The following is a 21,068-nucleotide window of genomic DNA, read 5'->3' on the forward strand; positions in this document are numbered from 1 at the left end:
ACCACTTCACTGATGTGGAAAGGAGACAGACACTGCAGGTGTCTCCTCATCCCCTCAGCATCAGGGTCGTGTTCTGGACACAGGGAGCTCTCAGGGCTGAGGGACTGACCCCGAGCTGCTCCTTTCAAAGCCTGGCTTTTGGAAACAAAACAAACCCAAACTGCAGTGAAAGAGGCTTTTCCTCCCCCATGCCAAGCTCTGGCAGCGAGCAGGCTGCCAGCTCTGCCCCTGAGCTGCAGTGAGCAGCTGCTGCTCGTGGAGATGCTCAGCTGTGGAGGGAAAACTGCCCGAGCACCGAGCACCGAGCTCTCCCACACGTGCAGAGGCACTTGCTAAGCCCCAATAACTCTGCTGCAGGGTATCTTTTGCCTTCTTATTGTGCAGGGATTAAGGCCTGGCTGCCTCGATCAGAAAGCTGTCCTGATTGCTCACAAACTCTCAGCCTCCCCGGTTAAAACTGATTTAAAGAGACAGGAAAAGCAATGAGAAATCAGCTCCCACTCCATCCTTTGAAACAAACTTAATTTTGACACCTAATTATGTGCAAGTCAGACTCATTCCTATTTCCTTTGCCAAGCTGCTTTTTAGTTTGGATCTCACAGGGTGCTCAGGCTTTGATTAGGAGGAAAGAGAAACTCCTGGAGAGGAGAAAGGAATAAAGGTACCTGCAGCACGATGCTGCCTCTGCCCCTCACCTGCTCTGTGACCTTGGCCATGTGGCTCTGGCATCTGGGCTTTGATTTCCCTGCTTTCAAAGGAAGGGAAGCATCAGTTTCCTCCTCCACATGGTATTTGGAGACAACAAACTGCAAAGTGCTGAACTCGAGCAGTAAAACCATTCCTGTAGCCTAATGACAGCTCCAGAGAAGTAGCAGGATATATCCATTTCCCCCCCATCTCTTTAAGCAGAGCTAAGGAAGAGAAAAGAAAGCCCCTGCCCTGGCTGAGAGCAAGCAGCAGCACCGCAAGTGATGCACAGAAATGTGGGGAACACGCCGGAGTGCAGGAATTCGGTTACAAGGCTCGTTGGCAAATTAATGGCTAAATCAATTAAATGAGAGCATGGGATTTCTCTTGAGGAAAGTCTAGTCACGGTGGCAGGGAGAAGGGGAGGGGTTGTGGAGCAGGGATGACATAACCACGTTTGCGAATCACCAGCACCGTGCACGCTTTAATCCATTAATGGGGTTTTTATCTGTGATCATAAAAAGCAGGTTGCATTCAGCCTGGAAGGGAGCGAGGCTTGGAGGAGAGGGGAGGGGAGAGAAAGACACAGAGAGAGAGGCAGAAAGCAAGGCAGAAAGAGAGCACAATCCACTCGGTGCGTTGCTCGCAAGCTTGGGGCTGACAATGAGGGATCTCAGGAGAGCAGCTTCTCAGAATAACACGCTCTCCTCCGCATGGACCGACGGCAGGCAGTGGTTCAGCCCTGCTGATATTTTTTAAGCCCTCCTCGCGGTTTGATGGGCATTCCCAGTGCCTTTGTGCACGTCTCGGGAAGCGTTGACGTGGAAAGGAGCAGCGAGGAGGGGGAGGCTGGAGGAGAAAGCTGCAGCTCCTCCAAAACCAGGGAGGGCATGCACGGGAGGGAGCAGGCTGGCGAGGAGGGCGAGGCGGGGGCACCTCGCACCATGGTACCCCCGTGCCGGCGCGGCGCAGTTCCGGAGATGCCCCTGCTGTGACTGGACGCACCATGAGCATCTGGGAGCTGCTCCTGGCTTTCCTGGTGGTGCTGCTGATGCTCGTGGCCCTGCTGGCCAACGTGCTGGTGCTGATGTGCTTCCTGTACAGCGCCGACATCCGCAAGCAGGTGCCGGGATTGTTCATCCTCAACCTCACCTTCTGCAACCTGTTGATGGCCGTCTCCAGCATGCCCCTGACCCTGGCTGGGATCATTTACAAAAGTCAGCCGGCGGGAGATCAGGTCTGCCACGCTGTGGGCTTCCTGGAGACTTTCCTCACCACCAACTCCATGCTGAGCATGGCAGCTTTGAGCATTGACAGGTGGATTGCCGTGGTCTTCCCTCTAAGCTACCACTCCAAGATGAGGTACCGGGACGCCGCTCTCATTCTCAGCTACACGTGGTTGCACTCGGCGTCCTTCCCCATAGTGGCAGCTTCTCTCTCCTGGCTGGGGTTCCATCACCTCTACGCCTCCTGCACGCTCTGCAACAAGAGACCGGAGGATAGGACACAGTTTGTGATTTTCACTGGGGTCTTTCACGCCCTCAGCTTCCTCCTCTCCCTGGTAGTGCTGTGTTTCACCTATCTCAAAGTGCTGAAGGTGGCACGGTTCCACTGCAAGCGCATCGACGTGATCACGATGCAGACCCTGGTGCTGCTCGTGGACATCCATCCCAGGTAAGTTTCCCCTGAGGTCAGCAGCTGCTCCTGGCAGGAGAAGTAGGGAGGGGGCTCAGTGTTGTGGTAGATAGAGATTAACCTGTCTCACAGCAGGGGATGGGGAGGGGGAGGAAACAAACATCCTCTCAGCCCATTGCTGTTCTGCACGGTTCTCTTCACTTGTGTTGTTTAATTCTCTCATTGCTGAACTCATTTTTTGTTAGGCTTAAGGATTTGTTTTGGGAGGGAGAGCAAATGCACACGCAGCTTTGGCCAAGCATGCACTTCCCTTTGAGACAGTGATCAGATCACTGCCCTTTGTGTCTGAAGGTGGATTTAGTGGTCGATAGCTTTGCATATTTTGGGCACTGTCAGCCCCAGAAGCGTTGCTGGATCCCTGAGAGGGAGGAGGTTGCACATGTGCCTTGGAGTTTGGAAGGGAAGCTGAGCGCTGCCTGCTGCTCCTTTTCCCAGCAGTTTCCCCGTTGCTGTGCTCTCTGTAACTTTATCATTCCTGAAGGCAGAATCCTTAAGGGAATTACATCTGCAAAATACATGTGCTCGAATGCCTGTACTTAAACCTAAAGTGAGAGAGATTTCAGTGGGAGCGTTAATGTGACAAACAAGGGGTGTATAAAGCTTGTTTCAAATGGGAGATTTTAGGCAAGTCCCTTGTGCCTCGAGACAGGAGGAGAAAAGTCCCCAGGGACAGGCAGGATCGTGGGCTGGAAGGCAAGAACCAAACAGGGAGAGGAGTGTGTGCAGAAATCATACCAGGGATTATGCACAAGCCATAAATCTTGCATGAATAATCAATGTATGGGTCTGGAAGGGATGCAGGATTGGTGTGTGATACAGGGAGGAAATGTGCCTGGAAGAGAGGAGAGCAGAGAGGGCAGTCCCACGCCACACATCCCATCTGAGCATCCCTGCTCCCCTTTGCTCCACCAGCCTCTCCATCCGAGCAGCCAGAGCAGAGCTGCAGGGCTCAGAGCACATGTGGCTGTCCTCAAACACGGGTCATGCTTTGGGGATGCCTGAGGCTGAGACAAATAGGTCTGGAAGGATCAGGGCAGGGCAGCACATTTTAGAGGAACAGAAACATTTGCTCAGAATCCTCCTGTCAAGCTGTTTGAGCTGTCTCTTGACCAAGAATGCAGAGCAGAACTTTGGGCAAGTCTTGCTGCCGTTCTTGAGAAATACAGGGATAAATCTTCCCTTATTCACCGATCACACTGAGGAAATAAAACACCCTCCTGCCCTTCGTGCTGTCTGCTTGATGAGCTGTGCCTCGACTGCCTCAGCTCCTGCAGCATGAGGAGATGTGGTGCTTACTGCCAGCAGAGTGCCACAAACCCACCAGGGCTGTTCGAAACCCCACTCGTTTTGCCTCATGCTAAAAGTATGCCTGGACTGCACAGCAAAGTTTAGTAAAAGGGCAAAAACCTCCGTGTTGCTTCTCCTCCCCTGTGTTTTTTCCCGGTTGAGGTTGATTTGAGGGTGTTTGTGCATTTTGTGATCCTCTCACTGCGGGATGGGTTCAGTGGGGCTGTGGTGATGGTGCTTCCTCTCTTCAGGGCAGCCAGAGCTGTGCAGGCACTTTGCTGTGGGTAACCTGCACCACTGCCTGCATCTCTGGCACCAGATTATTCTGGCGTCTCTCTCTAAGAAAGGAGCTTTAGTTTATTTTCTGCCCTGCAGAAAATAGTGGGTGATTTGGCCCCTGGAGGGCTGCTCTAACCAGTGACAGCTCCTGTGCTGAAAGGGGCAGATCTGAGGTCACCAACCCTCCTGTGAGAGCTGCACAGGGGCTGCAGCTCTGCTGGCAGAGTCAGGGATGCTCAGAAACCTCTGATAACTAAAGGCATCCTTTGCATTGTGTAACAGGCAATTTTCAGGGTACCCCTAGTACCTGGCAGCACAGCTGTGGATGCTGGGAGAGCCCAAACGAGAAAATAAAGTTTGCAATCCCACTTTAGGCTACTCTGACTCCTCTGGTCCAGTTTCAGTGCTGGGAAATGTGTGCAGACAATTTTCTGCTTCCCATGACTCAGAATCCAGCCGCAGGGCGGTCTGGTGACAGGATTGTGACAGATGGCTTTATTACCTGTGACTTAGAAAGACACCCGTGATCTCCTGAAGATCATTCAGGACGAGCACAAAGGAAACCTCCGAATACCCTGCAAATACGTGTGAATGTTTAGGGCATGTGGCATTTCAAGTTAGCTGATTTTTTTAGTGGATCCTGCTTTTTCTTTGTTGTTAAGACAAAAATATCTTGGGTATTGTGGGAGATTTGGGCAAAACTTCACTTAAGTGCTTAACCCATGTATTTGTTAATTAAAATTATCTATACTATCTTTTTGGTGTATCCAGCTCTACACATCTTAAGGTCCAATATCCCATAAACTTTGTTTAAAATACCAAACCTTCAAAGGGATATAGCTCAGATTTCCCAGGATATTAAAATCTTTAAATGAAAGCTTAGCCAATAATCCTGTTCTATTACTGATGTCGCTGCTAGAACTCACACATGCCTTATCTTAGTGCATGAGAGTGTGTGCAAAACCAAAATATTCATCTGTGTGCATGGTCTACATGAAGGAGTGAGATAAAATACCTTCCTCTGTGATGTGGTATTTATTGGATACATCTGGAAGGGCTGAACAAAAGAAAAGGGTTCAAGTCTACCAGGACAGTCATGGGTGAGCTCCAGGAGTGAGAGACAGCTTTGCATGTGCCAGAAAGGAAAAGATGTGACTGGGGAAACAGAGACAACATTTACACCACCCTCTCCTCCCTAACAATACCTCAATTGAACCTGTCCTGGAGAGCCACTTTCCTGTATTGCCATGGGCTTGGGATATTCTGAATTTAAGAACATAGGTCTTAAACGAAGCTCATGAAACTCTGAGATAATTTTTCTGCACATAAAATATTCCAAGTTCCCCAGCTCTTGCAGAATTGAAAACACACAGGTTCCCTTGAAAAGGTGGATTTTTTTTTCCCTTCTCAGTTGTCATTGCTAGCTGCAAGTAATTCACATATAGAACATGTAACACCTTTAAATGTGTCATTTTCTTTAAGAGAAAGACAATTTGTTAGAAGAACAAACTTTTCCTCCAGTATTTATTTCATCACATCATGATAGCTGCTCTGGGCCTGACAATGCAAGACCAAATTCAGAATGGAACAAAATAAACACTTTTTCTTCAACAGAACCAAAGGAGCTCATTGCCACAGACATCACTGAAACACACTGAGATCCTCAGGACACAGCATGTGTTTGGGTGTTGATAAAACATTTACAGATGAAGTAAATAATGTAAGGGTATGGCCATGAGCCTCAGAGAGCATGGAGCCTGAGAGTGAGTCATCAATTAAAAATTTACAACAAAAAATGGAAAGACTAATGCCAAACAGTTGGGTTTAAAAAAAATTATATATATATATAAGTGCAGGACATGGGGCAGCCCATTCAGCTTGCCTGAGAAGCGACTGTGTCACTGTGAGATCCGTGCAAGGAGTCAGCAACTCTGCCACGGGCACAGAGAGGGGCTCAGGATGCCAGCCTGGCTTTGCTGTGCCCTTCCCAAAGGGATTTATTGAGGTACAGGCAGTCCTGGCACTGTGGGAGATGCCAGTGCTGCCCAATCCACCTGCCTGGAGCAGACAGGGGTTCATCCACTTCCCCCAGAAACCATGGGGAGCACAGGAGTCCCTCAGACAGAGAGAGGAGGAGGATCAGCTTTCACATTGATCGGTGTTTTCACAAGCCAGTGTGCTGATTTCAGGGTCTCAGCCCTGCTGGCATCCTTAGAGGATTCAGAGGATTCATTTAGGAGGCATCCCACTCTGGATATATGGGGATTTTTGAAGGAATTTTGAATGAGTTAGAGACAGGACCTCTGAATTACTTCTGGATTTTTCTTATCTTCTGCATAGGAAGGGTGAGTTTGGCTCACATTGTTACTGCATGGTTCAGAATGTCCCAAGACCCCTAAGTTGCAAGACCTGTAAAGGAGTTATTGACCAATTGACTGTTACCAAGGTTATTTATGTTTTTGACCCAATCCTTAAATATTTTGTCTTATGGACTCATGCTGCAGTGTAAGTTTTCTTAGCCAATCCTGTTATGACACACAAACCTAAAATACTGCATTCTAAACTCCTTGTTCACCTCTGTAACTACTTTTATTTTTATATCTTAAACTCTAAAACTCTAAACTTCCCTTTACTTAGCTTAACGTGTCTCTGCTTTAAACTACAAATCCACATTCACACTTCCAGCACCTCAGTTTGGAAGTCTTTTCCAAGGTCTCAGATCAAATCCTGAGTTTAATTCTAACTTTGGCTTACAGGCCCAAAGTTCTCAGAGTTCCCTGCATTTCAGATTCCAACAGGATATTTTCCAAGTCTCTGAGTATCACCTTGCCTGCAAATACAGCTCACAGTAGTTCAAGAAGGAGCTGCAAACTGAATTCAAGGATGAAATCCACCAATTTTTCTATAGATCAGTTGATATAATGGGGCTGTGTGCACTCAAACATATAACCATGTATTTGTCAGTGACTTTGTGGAGGGTAAGATGAACAGACGATGCATTGATAATTGGTTTTGTCCCATGTAAACACAGTGTTTTCCTTTGTAACTACTTTTATTTTTTATATATCTTAAACTCTAAAACTCCAAACCTTTCTCTTCTTAACTTAACATGCCTCTGCTTTAAACTATAAATCACATTCTCACTTCTAGCACCTAAGTCTGGAAGCCTTTTCCAAGGATTCAGATCAAATCCTGAGTTTAATTCGTATTCCAACAGGACATTTTCAAAGTCTCTGAGTATCCCCTTGCCTGCAAATACAGCTTGAAGTGGTTCATAATCTGAATTAAAGGATGAAGTCCACCAATTTTTCTGTAGATCAGTTGCTATGATGTGGCTGTGTGCACACAAATATACACCCATGTATTTGTCAGGAACTTTGTGCAGGGTAAGATGAACAGACAATGCATTAACATTTGGGTTTGTCCCATTTAAATGCAGTGAACAACTAAACCAGATTGTTGTCCATCATTCCATGGTGAAGCGGAATTGGGAATTGTCACCTGGTGCTATTTGTGGCTGATTTGGTTGTGTTTGTGTTGGGTGTCCCGCAGCGTGCGCGAGCGCTGTCTCGAGGAGCAGAGGAGGCGGCGGCAGCGGGCGACCAAGAAAATCAGTACCTTCATTGGTACCTTCATCCTGTGCTTTGCACCTTATGTGATCACAAGGTAAGTGTGGACTGCATCCTGGAAAAGGCTGCTGAGAGGCACTCCTGGCTCGGGGAAGCAGGGCACGCTGAGCCAGAGCAGGGCTCCAGTCTCCTGGGGAAATCTGATGCGCCGCTTCCACTCCTGTAGCGGAGGTTGCATTTACTGAGCTGCCAAATGATGGAAAATGTCCCAGTGCTTCTCCTCTCCGTCCTGATGCACTCTGAGGGTCAGACTCTGCTCACTCAGCCCACTCAATGTGCTGCTTGCATGGGAGGGATTTAGGAAATCAGTCCATAAGGTTTTTCAGATGATGCCTCAGGTTTGGCTTTTCTATGTTTCACATTCTGTGCTGCTTTAGTGTGTGGGTCTGGGTTCACATCAGGGCATGGTGAGCTCTGTGCACAGAGCAGGGACACAAAACAATTCCTGCTCCAGCTGGGCACCAAGGACAAATGATCCAAATCTCAGGCTGGGAAGACTGAGAAGAAGGATGAGACTGCATGGGCTAAAGCTGGAACTGAACAATTAGCTCCAATGTGCAAGTAGACCAGAACTTATAAAAGTGACAGACCCCGTGACCTGCTGTCCATTTTTTGTGACCATTTTGGTTCATGTTGAGTATGGCCCTGGCTGGGCTCTGGTGCTGCCCAAGGTGGCTTCATTGAGGAGATCCTTTTAATAAATCCCTACTTTATTAAGCTCTGTCCAGCCTCTGCTCTAGGTCAGCCTTCCCCAGGCATCACAGACATTTTTATGTTGTCACCTACTGCTCTGACTGACTTCCCAGTGCAGGGGTTGATCTCCTGGGAAAATCTCGCCTGAATACCTCAGACTGTAAAAATTTGGTCAACAAGATTCAGTTGAGGTGAAAAGGTCCACAAACTCAAACAACAGTTTTGTCTGATTGGGTAGGGTTTATTAGTCATAAATATCAAATATCAAAGCTGTGCTAGCTCATAACTGAAAAATCTTCTTGTGATTTATGGTAGATATCTATCCACCAGCTTATCTTTGGAAATGGCTCCTGTGGGAAACACTAAATTACTCCTGTGAAATAAAAAGTGTTAGAAAGTGAGTGCATCCAGAAAAAAAAAATGTTATCTAGCTGTTAAAGGAAATTTACAGCTTGCATTGCTTATTATAAGATTTTGGAAAAACTGAGATGCTGCTATGCACAACAGAGAAAGAAAAAAAATTAAGGTATCTCCTATTCCAATACTATTAAGCAGAAATTAGTGAAGCTGATCTCATTCAAATCGGATCCACCTTGAAAAAAATCGTTTAAAAATCTGGATTAAGAATCAGTATAATTGAACTTTTGGCCAACTTTGAGTTTTTCCAATTCAGTGTAATGCCCTGAATTACCAGAATTAGAAAATTTAAGTAATTTACTAGAATTACCTTCATTTTCCCTTCATGGCCACAAGACACCACTGCAAGCCATGCACTTAAATGGTATGAAAGGACTTGTAATTAAGGACATTTAGCCTTAATTCTCAAGCTGCAAGATATTAAAGTGTTTGTCTTTTTGCAAACGGCTAATTTTAATTTCATGTTACGTCTCTGAACTTCCTGAAAATCCTCCCAGTCACACAATAGCTGGCAGCTCATCCTGAGTGACACCAAGTGCTCTAACCAGAGCTGTCACGAGTATTTTTGTGCTCCTCCAAAGGCATCTCAGCACTCAGGCACCACCTCCCCACCTCCTCTTCACTCCGTGGCATCCCAATTTGTGTCCCAGTAGCCTCAAAATACAGAAGAGGGGGTAGAAAAATCCTGAGCCTGCTCCCTTTAGTCTGTGCAAGGATCACTGCAATGTTCTCCTGCTGAGGAGCAGCTTCTCCACAGAGGGAGATGGTGAGGAGAGGGAAAATGCAGCTCCTGGGTGCATGAGGATGTTTTGGGGTGGGGTGGGAGCTGGTCAGACATGTCAGGAGGGGTGAAGCCTCCCACATTCCTGTCCCTTTCAATTCTGACATGTGTAAAAGGATCCCTGCATATCATTATCACCACTAATAATGAAGTTTGGGGACTTTTTTCAGGCTAAGAATGATTTGTTGCTCAGGCAAACATCAGTCTCAGAGGCCCTGAGATTTCAGAGGAGCAAGCATTCTGCCATAGCTCAGAGCAGTCACAAGTTCTTTGTTGCAAGGCAATCTAGAACTTTCTAACCCCATGGACAGCTGCCACAGGGTTTATTTTGCTTTTCTGACCCATCACCTTTACTCACTTCTGCTGCACTGAGGATGCTTTTGTCCAATGGGCTTCTGTCTCACAGGCACACATCTGCTTCTGTTCTAACTTCTGAACTTTCAGATTATTCCATACAACCCCACCCCTGCATTATAAACCCTTCACCATCTCATCAGTGCAGTTTCTCACTCGCTTCAGGCTTATTCTCACTTACAACTATAGAAATAAGAGTTTATTAATTTTCTGCCTAATTCTGTGTATTGTATTTTAGCATCAATCCAAGGCTGCAGATCAAACCCTTCAGTGTCTGTGGGAGTTTCTGTTTTTCCATTCCCACAGCTGCACAGCAGGCTAAGGGAATTCCCTGTTGAGCTCCCTGAGAGCCCTTGCTGGACACCTGCAGGGCTGGATGTTCAGAACACTCATCCCTGCCTTCCACGGGCTGAGCACCCTGACACCAAGGGGATTGGCAGAACTGGAGTTTAATGTGTGAGCAAGTGTGTAATTGTGTGTAATTTCCGGACCACGTCCAGTGCTTTGCATTCTCAGGAGGGACATGATCAATCACAGTTCAATCCACGGACAGAAGTCAGGACAGGGAGTGCCTTGCTCAGCCTCTCCTAACCAGCAATATATTTCAATTAAACATGCTTTTAAGTACTCCCTGAAGTGGGGGCTGACAGCAGCAAATCACAAGGTTTCACTACAACATCTTCCTGTTTCCACACTGAAAATATTCCATGAACAAGTGAAGGAGTTGTGCTCATGACCCAGACAGAGAAATGCTTCAGTGGGCAAACCTGAGATTTTCAGATCACACTGAGGCAAAAATCAGATCAGACACTTCATTTATCAACCAAACACCCTTCTAATTAGTTCAGTGGATGATCTTAAGTGGTATATCAGGATCTGATTGCCTTTGACCCAGGGTTTCCACTTCACCAGCATCACAGGTGTAACCCCCCCATTATATATTTCCAAGCACAGATTGTTTCTTGTTTTGTAAAATAACTTGCTGGTACACATTTCTTCCTCTGCTGTATTTATCATTAGGCAATTAAAGATACTTGTTCCAAACCTCTTTTCTCCAAGGAACTTTTTCATAAGAAAAATGAAGATAAGTCATACAAGTTTCTAAAATTCATTTCCAACTCCAGGCATTTCATACTGAAATACAGAACTTTGCTCATGTAAGTTAATAAATGCTGTCAATGTGTGAGGAAATTGGCCTTAAATTAAAAATCCTGAAGTAATAGCAGGCAGAAGTTCATAATCCCACACCCTCAGGTTAGAGAGGAGGATGGTGGAACAGGCAGAAGTTGATTAAAATTCTGTTGTATCATCTCTGGGGGATAGGGGGTAAGCAAACCCCAGTTTTAAACTGTTGTTTGCCCGCTGCATATGCAGATCCTGCTTGGGCACACAAAAAGCTCAGAATTCTTCTGCAATTTGTGTTCTTCAGCATCCCAGCTGGGTGGGCACACGTTCAGTAAAATATTTTAGTGTTAGTGGTGAACTGCACATGTAAATAAAGGATTTCCAGTGTGCATTATGTGTGTAGAGATCAAGGTCACACTCTTCCACATGGCATTCTTGTTTGTTTACTGAAGGGGAAATAAAATAATTGGATAGCCGTGTGAAAGGACACACTCTACAGAGTTGTAAGTTTCTAAAATATCAACAAAATATCACAGGAGCTTACAGCTTTGAAATAAAAAGGGTTTGAAGACCAGACAGTGGAAGAGAGGCTTATGAAAGCAAGCCAGGGAATTATATAGTTGATACTGTAAAATTTAATTTACAGGTAACACTGAAATATTAATGTACCTTCACTGAAAATGTCTTCTTTTAGGTTGAAATGTTTCGTGAAAATGGAAGCTGTGCATATCATTTCCCTCACAAATGAGAACCAAAACCTTTCAAAGGCAATAAATTCTGTGATGTGCCTTGAAAGGCTGACATTTAATTGTTTGTACATGAAATGGAAATGCATAGCTCAGGGTTTGGCTACATTTCTATGTTTGCTGCTTGATAACAGCAAATGTAATTTACTATAAAAAATAATACATGAGAATTGAAAAATGTGTAAATGTCAAGGAAGCTTACAGAATGCAAGGAAAATATTTAAGATCTTGTTAATAAAAGTGTAGGCTTTTCATTTGATCAGTCAATGAAGGTAAAATTAGCAAGTCTAGGCTTGCAACCCTGAAGCGTCTGCTTGATGTGCTTTAAATGGAGATGGTTAATGTCTCATAGAACTGACTGACAAAGCCTCAGACATAAATTTGTCATATTTTGGTTATTCAAGGCATCCGCTGAATTTAATTAAACGTAATCAAATTCACATCTGTAAAGCACTCAGTAAAAATAAATCATCCAAATGAGATTCAACGTGGTGAAATTCAAAATGTGAAGTAGGCATTGAGTAAATGAAGTGGAGAACAACAAGGATGGCTCATGGTAGATTACAAAGCAAATATGACTCAATAGATGATTAATTTCAAAATTGTCAATTCTCATTTTAGAACATGTTAACGTGGATGCCATAAGTTGCATTTTATTAAAGAAGAGAGAATACACCAGATGAGACCACCTGGAAACTCGAGCAGACGAAATTATGTCTCAGTTCTGATCTTTGAGGGAAAGATAATGATCATGAATTACAGGGAGAGGTTGAAAGAACTTTGGTTTATTTGAGATGAGAGAGAAATGGGAGAGATGAGGGTTCTTTGGGACCTCAGAGCTGCTGAGCCAAGCAGCACCAGTGGAGTGGCACCAACAATTCCCAAGTATTTTCATTCCCTGGTCACCTGAAATGTCCCTCACATTGACTGGACTGTGACATCTGCCAGCATTATTTTACATAATACACTGTAGTGAAAGGTTATGGAATGGAAATGACTGAGGAAAATAAATCCTCATCTCTAAACTGCCTGAAGTACCAACAATATTGTCATTGCTGCTGCAGGAACCACCCTCCAGAATGCTGCTTGGAGGTGGTGCTTTGTCAGGAGAAAGCATTTCCCAGGCAGATTTAAGAGCACCTGCTGCTGCAGACAGGTCCAGCAAAGCCCTGCCCTGCCATGTGGGCTCTGTAGCAGCACACGTGGCTGTTTGACCTCTATGAAAATCAATAGTTTCTAACAGCTATAGAGGCTTATTGAACAGAGCTGCCCTTTGATGCTGCTCAAAGGCGTGGGGAGTTATCAATATTTCCCTGTCAAAAATGCTCTCAGTACACAGTGAGCTATCTGGGCTAGTGTAGATATGAGGAGTATATTAAGTTTTTCTGCCTCTCCTAACAATTTTAAATTTTGAAGTTTTTGTCTTGCTCTATTTGTTGCCAATGTGAATCCTTGCCCTTTGAACTGCACAGTTTTTTAATTCAAGGTATGACACGCCATCTCTCAGCAATGAATTTTCCATTTGTGCTTCTACAACTCAAACTGCTCAAAGGCATTGAACTCTCTCTAGGAGCTGGACTGGCCAAAAGAGCTGGGTAGCCCTGGTGAGGTGACTCAGGTGCTCTAGAGGGGATCTAGAACCACAAGTTCTGAGTGATGCTGGGTTTTTAGGTCGCTCCTAGTAGAGGAATTTGACTCCCTTGAGACCAAGCAATGGCACTTTGGCAAACAGGCCTCAAGTTTACATTTGCAGCCTTTAAAATTTATAAGAGGAGGACAACATACACATTTTCACTAGTAGGGCTTTTTTTTCTTTAGTTTTGTTGCAACTGCCCAGCAGTAATTTGTGGGTTTGGGGTGGGTTAATGCAATTTTTAACACTCACCCTTTCCCCCTCCCTCTTTCCCCAGACTCGTTGAATTATCCTCCGTGGTCCACATCAACTCCCACTGGGGGATCATCTCCAAGTGCTTGGCTTACAGCAAAGCTGTTTCAGACCCTTTTGTGTACTCTTTGCTGCGGCACCAGTACAAGAAGACGTGGAAGGACATGCTAAACAAGATCCTCAAGAGGAGCTCCATCAACTCCTCAGCGCTGGCGGGCGAGCCGCACGGCCGGAACCTCCCGCAGCTCAACGAGTGAGGAGCCCGGCACGGCCCCTGCCAAGGGATATTTGGGAAACCACAGCAACTGGCCCGCCCCTAGCAGCTCCCCTCAGCTGCCCAGGTTTTGGGAGGCAGCTGTGGGCAGGGTGAAGGCCAGAGCGTGTCCCTCCAGCGGCCCGTGGCTGCTCTGGGCCTCCTCCCCGCGACTGGAAGAGCGCTATTGATCCGTGGTCCTGCCGGCTCCACAAATACAAATCTCCCATTGATTTCCATCAGCGGCTGCATTTATAGATAAAAAAAAAAAAAAATCCAGTCCTCAGCAGAGGGATTCATGAAGGTAATGGGAGCAAAGTGCTGCTGGTGTAAGGTTGTTCTGAAAAGCTGCACAGGGGTGTTTGTGCTGTGTTTGTTGTTGGCTGCAGGTGAAGCTCATTCTGATGTAGCTGCCAAGGTGGCTTTACCAAAACCACCCCACTCTAGTGGCTTGTTTGTAGAAACAAAGGTTGTTTGAAGAAAATAGAGAAGATTGTTTGTAAAAAATATCTTAATGGGAATAGCTTTAAAAAAAATCTAAATATTCATCCCACGTTCAATGCAGTTCAGCCTTTTCTGACATATAATTTAGGAAGAATCCCATAGAATTGAAGGAAGAGAAAAACCACTTTTGGAATGTGCTGGATTCAGCCATGTCTTCTCTAAATTTTAAAAATTTATTTTACATAGAATCTCAGTAATATTCTCCCCATTAAATTTCAGGAGAATACAAATGGTAGACAGGGTGGAAAGGTCAGGATGCCTCCTGCCTCCCTTCCATATATCTGAGCTCTGAGTAGCTGGATTCTGCCCAAAGCTGCAGATCTGGGCCCTGTGCCCAGGAGGAAAATAACAAATCTCTTTTTCTGAGGAGTTATTAATCATGGGGCTTTTTCCTACTTAAAGGAAAGATGAGCCTAAGTCTGAGTTTCAAGTATAATTTCCAAAGCAAGTGGAGCACAAATAATAAGCCCCCCTCTCCACCATGAAAGTGGAGCCAATAATCTGAATCCACCCCTGAATGTGCAAATCTCTGGAGGTGTCAGTACAAATCTTTGTAGCTCTGGATTGCAGTTCTGCATAGGAACATTATTAACATTTACCATGCACTCAGATGCCTGCCCAGATTTTAAAATAGGCTTGGTTAATTAGGCTTCATGGATGCAATGGCAGCTTCAATAACAGCTGGCACAACTGGCTGTTCTGCCATCCATCCCTGCTCATATCCCAACTGTCAATGCCATTCTGAGGAAATAAGGCCTCAAGTTGTAAAAAATGTGGGATTACTTTTTAGTTGCCACCTTCTCTCATGCAAGAGAAGAGCTTGGTGTGTTGCAAAAAATGTCCCCTCTTGAGTTTTCTGGCCTCTGATTCAAAGCCCAGACAGGGGACTCAGTGAGAGCTTCACCCCAGAGTCAGTGAATGTCATACCTCAGTTATTACCTGAAGATTATCAGCTACCATGTAAATAAAAAAAAAAATCAGCTTAATCCTTAATTTCAGTTATAAAAATACCATAATTACAATAAAATCCACGCATAATTATAGCCACAGAATTTAGGAAGCTTTTAAAACACTGCATTCAAATGAGCCCTTAGCCAGATTAAATAGTCTACCTCATCTTAATCATTTTGCTTCTTAGGCTTAACATAATTTTCTCAGGTGCAATAGATAAAAACACCCAGTTCAATACTTATTTCTTAAGAAATTCAAGACATATTGATGATTAGATTGTATTGGAATACAGGATGTTAGCAAGTTGAATAGTATTGAGTTTAAAAAGATAAAAAAGCTCTATATTGAGCATGTTTGACTTAAATTGCACCAGGAAAGGCCACAGCTGCTGTAAACTTACACATGGAGCTGATGCCAAAGCCAATGGGAGATTTGTAGGTCAATAAGGGCAGCTCCAGAAACATTTAAACCTTCAAATTCAAAGAAAGTAAGCTAATTTCCCCGGAGGAAAAAAAAAAAGCATAATCCATTTAGGACGTCTAGTAAAAGATGGAGAATACAGCACTGGACTTGTCTCATTATGCTTGTGTATCACAGTCAGTCGCTGGCTGATTTATATCCCACCATGAGCAATAAATCTCTCCCCTTGTATGTGTTTAAAAATTTGTCTCTCTTTCCTGGTGCCTTTCTCCCCTAATTAATCTTATAACAGAGAATAGATATGATTTCCCCTTCCTTGCATCATCTCTCTGTCATGTTTTGACCATCTGAAGCAAGCAGGAGTTGTAAATGCTGGTGCTTGACAAACTGCCTCAGTACACGAAATAAAAACACCACCCCAGCATTTCCTGATGACATTTTATAGGATACTCAAAATATGATGCTGTGGCTTGTTCAGTGCTAGATTTTCAGCTGAATTCTCATAGGCAACTGGCAAAATTTGTCTAAAATGTGTGTCTCAGTGGTGAATGTAGATATGAGTAACTATCTGTCTGCTGAGTATTATATGTACTGCACAACACTCTGGCTGGAGTGGGTTAAAATCCCGCTGGTAAATGTAATAATGCACAGCATTTATTATCTCTGCTCACCAAGCAGAGCTGTTCTCTTGTCTAACACACGTGTGTGCAAGGAGAGGGAGGGGGGTGGGGGGAATTTCCATTCGTTACTTCAATATTTTTGAAAAAGTTTTGTCAAGTTTGGCTGCAGCCTGCGCCCAAAATCTGGAGCTGCATGTGCAAAATCTGGGCAGCTGCTTAGGCAATGTGCAGATTTCTGTTTGTTGTATCTGTGACCCATCTGCAATATCTACTGCTCACACGCATGTTCAATTAGCATTTCCTTCAGAGCTTGTGAATTTGGCAGGCAGCAGAGCACTGGCAGATGATTAAGAGGATGTAGTCCACCACCACCACGTTGTTTTGTGGATTCTGAGCTTTTCCCTTTGTTCATTTGAACGGTTTTTACACCATTTCAGGGCCCTCACCGTGAGCTGTCATCCCGGTTTCTGTTGTGTTCGTGAGCCAGTTTGAATGAGAAGATTAATTGCAATTGGCAAAAATTATGAGAGACTGATGAGGATTGTTGAGCAATTATTAAGTACCAGGCCCTCTCTTGACATAAATCAAAATAATGGTGGTTTCACCTGAGGATGGGGTCTATTAGGTGACTTTATCCAGGGTTTATAGATTTATTCTCTATGTTTAGAGCCCTTTTTAAATTGTATTTACAAGTGGAAGGGTGTGAGCAGGATTTAGGGAGTTCCTCTGATGTGCAAGTGCTCACTTCCAAAGTCAGGTAGCCACATAACCAATTAATTCCTACCCCTGTTCTTACACTTTGAGTGGATGACCCTAAAAACCTCTTTTCAGTAGCCCCAAATCAGACTTTTTAGAACTTTCCTTATTTCTGAAAAAAACCAGACCTACAAACCTAGAGATTAAAAATGCTTCAGACAAATCCTTGTGGAGCCTGATGGCTGCTGCAGCTGTAGCCACACAAATCACAGCAGCCCAGACCAGCTGAGGTCGGAAGGAACCTCAAAAAGCCCCCAAAAGCCTCCAGAATCCACATACCTGCCTCTGGCAGTGATTTACCCTCTCAGTTTTGCCAAAGCACCTAGAAAATTATCTTGGTCTGCTTCAGGTCAACAGTAAAATCTTCTGGCTAGGATATTTTTTTTTAAAAAATAGCTTTGAGAAGACATTTTAGACTAAACTTCAAAACTCAGAACATATTTAGGAGGCTCCAAAAGTGAAGTAGGAATGGATGTGAGTGGGAGGCTGGGAAGTACAAACTGGCTTTGCTGCAGTGGTTTGGGATTACTTGGCTGCACTGAGCTTTTCCCAGTGCCCTGTTTCCACCCTGAGAGCTCTCCAAGCCTCTCAGACATTCACTCATCCCAAAGAAAAAGGTGAAATCCTGTCAAAGGAGTATCCTTTTGGGTTTGGGAGGACTCTCATGGTATTCAGATGGTTATTATGGAAACTACTCACATAATTTGAACAACCAGAGAATATAATTCATAGAGTCTAGGAGGTTTAGGTCACTAAAATGTGAATTTTTCTGGATCTACATGCCCAAGGTTTCATAGCTCCCTCACCTCTCTTAATCCTAAATGAAGAAGGCTCTGAATATCTTGCCCTGTACGTTTTTATGTGCACAGTGAATATCTCTGGAATAACCCTTTGGAAATTGCTTTTCTCTGCTGTTAGATCTGTCTTCTACCCACACAGTGTTCTCCTGATTAAACAAAGCTTAAAAGCAAAGACAGGGAGTTCACACCTCTGTCAGCTCATTGTTACTGGACTCTAAAAGTCACTGAGCAGCACGGAAAGCTCAGCTGGATCCTGACCCCAGAGCCGCTGGGTGTTTGCTTTGCTGGATTGTGAGGGCTGAGCTTGTGTGTCTGCAGAATCAGGGATTATGTCTTTGTAACCTGCCCAGACCTGAATAAGTGAGAACAATGTCATTGTAGCCTTAAATCTATTTATTTTTAATTTGCTTCTTATGCTTTCAGCATTCAATATAGTGAAAATGTTCGATGGGTGAAGGTTTTCTTTTAGGAAAACCATCCTGCTCCAAAAGGCAGCTGTCCCTGTGGGGAGGGTATAAAAGTTTACACAGAGAAAAGAGCTGCTGCAGTCTTTGTAAAATGTCAGCTTCTTACCTGTACTCCTGGTGTGTTTGGTGTAAATATGTATTTAGGATTGTGGGTTTTAAAGAAAATACTGCTGGTTTATGAGCTGAAGAAGTTGCTGTAGTTTACCCTATATGTCTATATTTCTAAGGAGGAGGATTAGCCCCACAGGCTGTAAGTGCCCTTCAGAAATGTGTGTGCCAAGAAGCAGAAGCATCAGGGGTGTGACAGCAGGGGTGGCAATTGAGGAGTAAAATAACTTTTTTGTTGTTGTTGTTGAAGAAATGCTATTTCACATGGTTTCAATATACCCAAGGGCACAAGTCCATATGGCTGATTATTTACACACAAAGTCATGTCAGGGAAAGGGTTTCCATCTGGAATTATTACTGAGTCAGAGAAGGGTTTGGGGTTGGAAGGGAGCTTAAATCCCATCCATTCCAACCCTACCATGGCAGGGACACCTCCCACTGTCCCAGGGTGCTCCCAGCCCCAGTGTCCAGCCTGGCCTTGGGCACTGCCAGGGATCCAGGGGCAGCCACAGTTGGAAATCCATTCCAGTCCTCCCCACCTTCACAGGGAACAATTCCTGATTCCCAAAATCCCATCTAAATCTCTGGCAGTTTGAATCCGTTTCCCTTTGTCCTGTCACCCCCTGCTCTGGTCCAAAGTTCCTCTCCATCTTTCTCTTTTCTAGTCACTGTAGGTCTACAATCAGAGCTTTAAAACAAATGTTTTTTTTAAAGGTCATGCAAAGCAAAAAAAAAATCAAAAGTCCCCATTCCCTTGGGATTTGGATCCAATGCCAGAGCATCCCAGTGAGATTTCAGTGGGAGTGCAGCAGGTCCATGGTGCAGAATTGGCTGCAGCCTTCCTGCCCATCCCACTGTCCTGCTCCTTATTGCACTCTGAGCTCTTGAACAACAACTTCAAAAAGCCCTGTCAGATACCAAAGTGTTTTAATTTACCTCCTGACCACCAAACCCTTGTGCACAGACAGGTAAATTCTCCTCCTGTTTTGCTAATGGGATCAACGACCAACAGAGGGGGGAAAAATACAAAGGAAGGAATCTCATTAACTGAGTGACTTTTGTGAGGAAAATGTCAGTGAAATGCTCGGTGCCCTCAGGGTCACACAGCAAACATGTGATAAGGCTGGGGACAAGTTCTCTGTACTTTGTGCCCAGGCTCATTTAAAAAATAGTAAAATAAAGCTACCTGCATCGGCCAGACTAAAGAATGGGTCTTTTTATAGCAGAAACCATAGGGCTTCCCAGACAAGACATTTGAAAACTATTATCACATATTGCCTTGGAAAATAGAAATAGGTAACTAAGAGGTGCCTTGATTAACTTTATTTACACACAGGGCATTTTTCTAATCCTTAGAAGTTTTTTTCACAGCGTTTTTGATTTTGAAGATTATTTTAGGATTAAAATTTCCATGTATTTGGCAGTCACTAATCGTTCCCTTCTGAATTCTTGCAGGAATGTAACTTATTACCAGTCCTTCCAGATACAGTTGGATATAAACTTTAGTCCCTAGATTAGACTATTAGAAGATTATTTGGTTTTTTAAAAAGTTTTTAGGAGCTGGTTTTACAACTCCTTGCTGCAAGGACAGTAGGGCTGCTTGGGTGAGAAAGGACCATTCATATCATGAGAGGTATAAAAATTCAGTCTGTGTATTTAAAGTATTTATTTTGTTTTGCAAATATTGAAAATAGATGGTTTCCTATTTCTAAAAGCACCTAGAGCCAGTCTGAAGGAAGATAGTTATGAAATAACATTAATAGCTGCTGTAGATAGGGCATGTTTGATTATATTATTATAAATAAACCACTATAACTTATTGCATTTAACTCTTTTTTTGTATAACAATGGGGTGTAATTCAGGGGCTATTTATTTAGGGAGAAAACGGGAATATAAATGAAATCTTTCTAAGTTGCATGGATAAAGGGATGCACAGACCTTTTTGTAATGACAACACACTTAAGAGTGCCATGAGTTAACATGGATTTTAGGGTCCCAGGTAAGCTAAACTCTGAGAGTCTCCTAAGAGATATTCCAGAGAAACAAATCCATTAATGAAAAAGGCAAACACATAAAATCCTCTGTGTCTACAGTTTAAAGGAATACAACAAAATAATTATCATTCCTGAGTTCAGATTTTGAGTAATGGGGCCTGTGCTGTCTGTTCTGTTTACAATGGCTTGTGCTTTGTGGGTACATATCAAATGTTGTAATATATTTTTATTACATAGAGTTAATGGTTAATACAAAGTGACATATATACATAAATACATACTAAATCTGTATATTGTGATTTTGTTAACTTTACTGTTAATGAAATGTGATTATGACAAATGACTTGGCATGAGCTATTTTTTAATATAAAATTAATGTTTTAAAAAGCCTGTTTCACTTCATTGTTGCAAAAGTCAAGCCTGTGGTGTCATTGCAATGCTGGGACAGGTCAGTCCTGGTCAGTCTCTCCCATTTTTTTGGAAAACAGCTACAAAGTCCATTGCAATTGAATATTACTTCATTCCAATATGATCAACACTAGGTATAATTAGAGAATAATGTTTATATCTAATCTTGGATATATGTTTAGCCTTGGTAGACGTGATTCTGCTGAAG

The 21,068-nt window shown here is 43.9% G+C and overlaps 1 protein-coding gene across 1 annotated transcript; it reads left to right on the forward strand.

The window, feature by feature from the left end:
* The first annotated feature begins 1,220 nt into the window (after window positions 1–1,220).
* GPR26 (G protein-coupled receptor 26) lies at window positions 1,221–20,800 on the forward strand. The gene is made up of 3 exons (XM_058028879.1): window positions 1,221–2,361; window positions 7,501–7,614; window positions 13,604–20,800. The coding sequence occupies exons 1-3, from the start codon at window positions 1,694–1,696 to the stop codon at window positions 13,833–13,835; spliced, it is 1,014 nt and encodes a 337-aa protein (XP_057884862.1). The 5' UTR covers window positions 1,221–1,693; the 3' UTR covers window positions 13,836–20,800.
* Window positions 20,801–21,068: the final 268 nt, after the last annotated feature.

This window comes from Melospiza georgiana, chromosome 8 (assembly GCF_028018845.1).
Source record: "Melospiza georgiana isolate bMelGeo1 chromosome 8, bMelGeo1.pri, whole genome shotgun sequence".
NCBI lineage: Eukaryota > Metazoa > Chordata > Aves > Passeriformes > Passerellidae > Melospiza > Melospiza georgiana.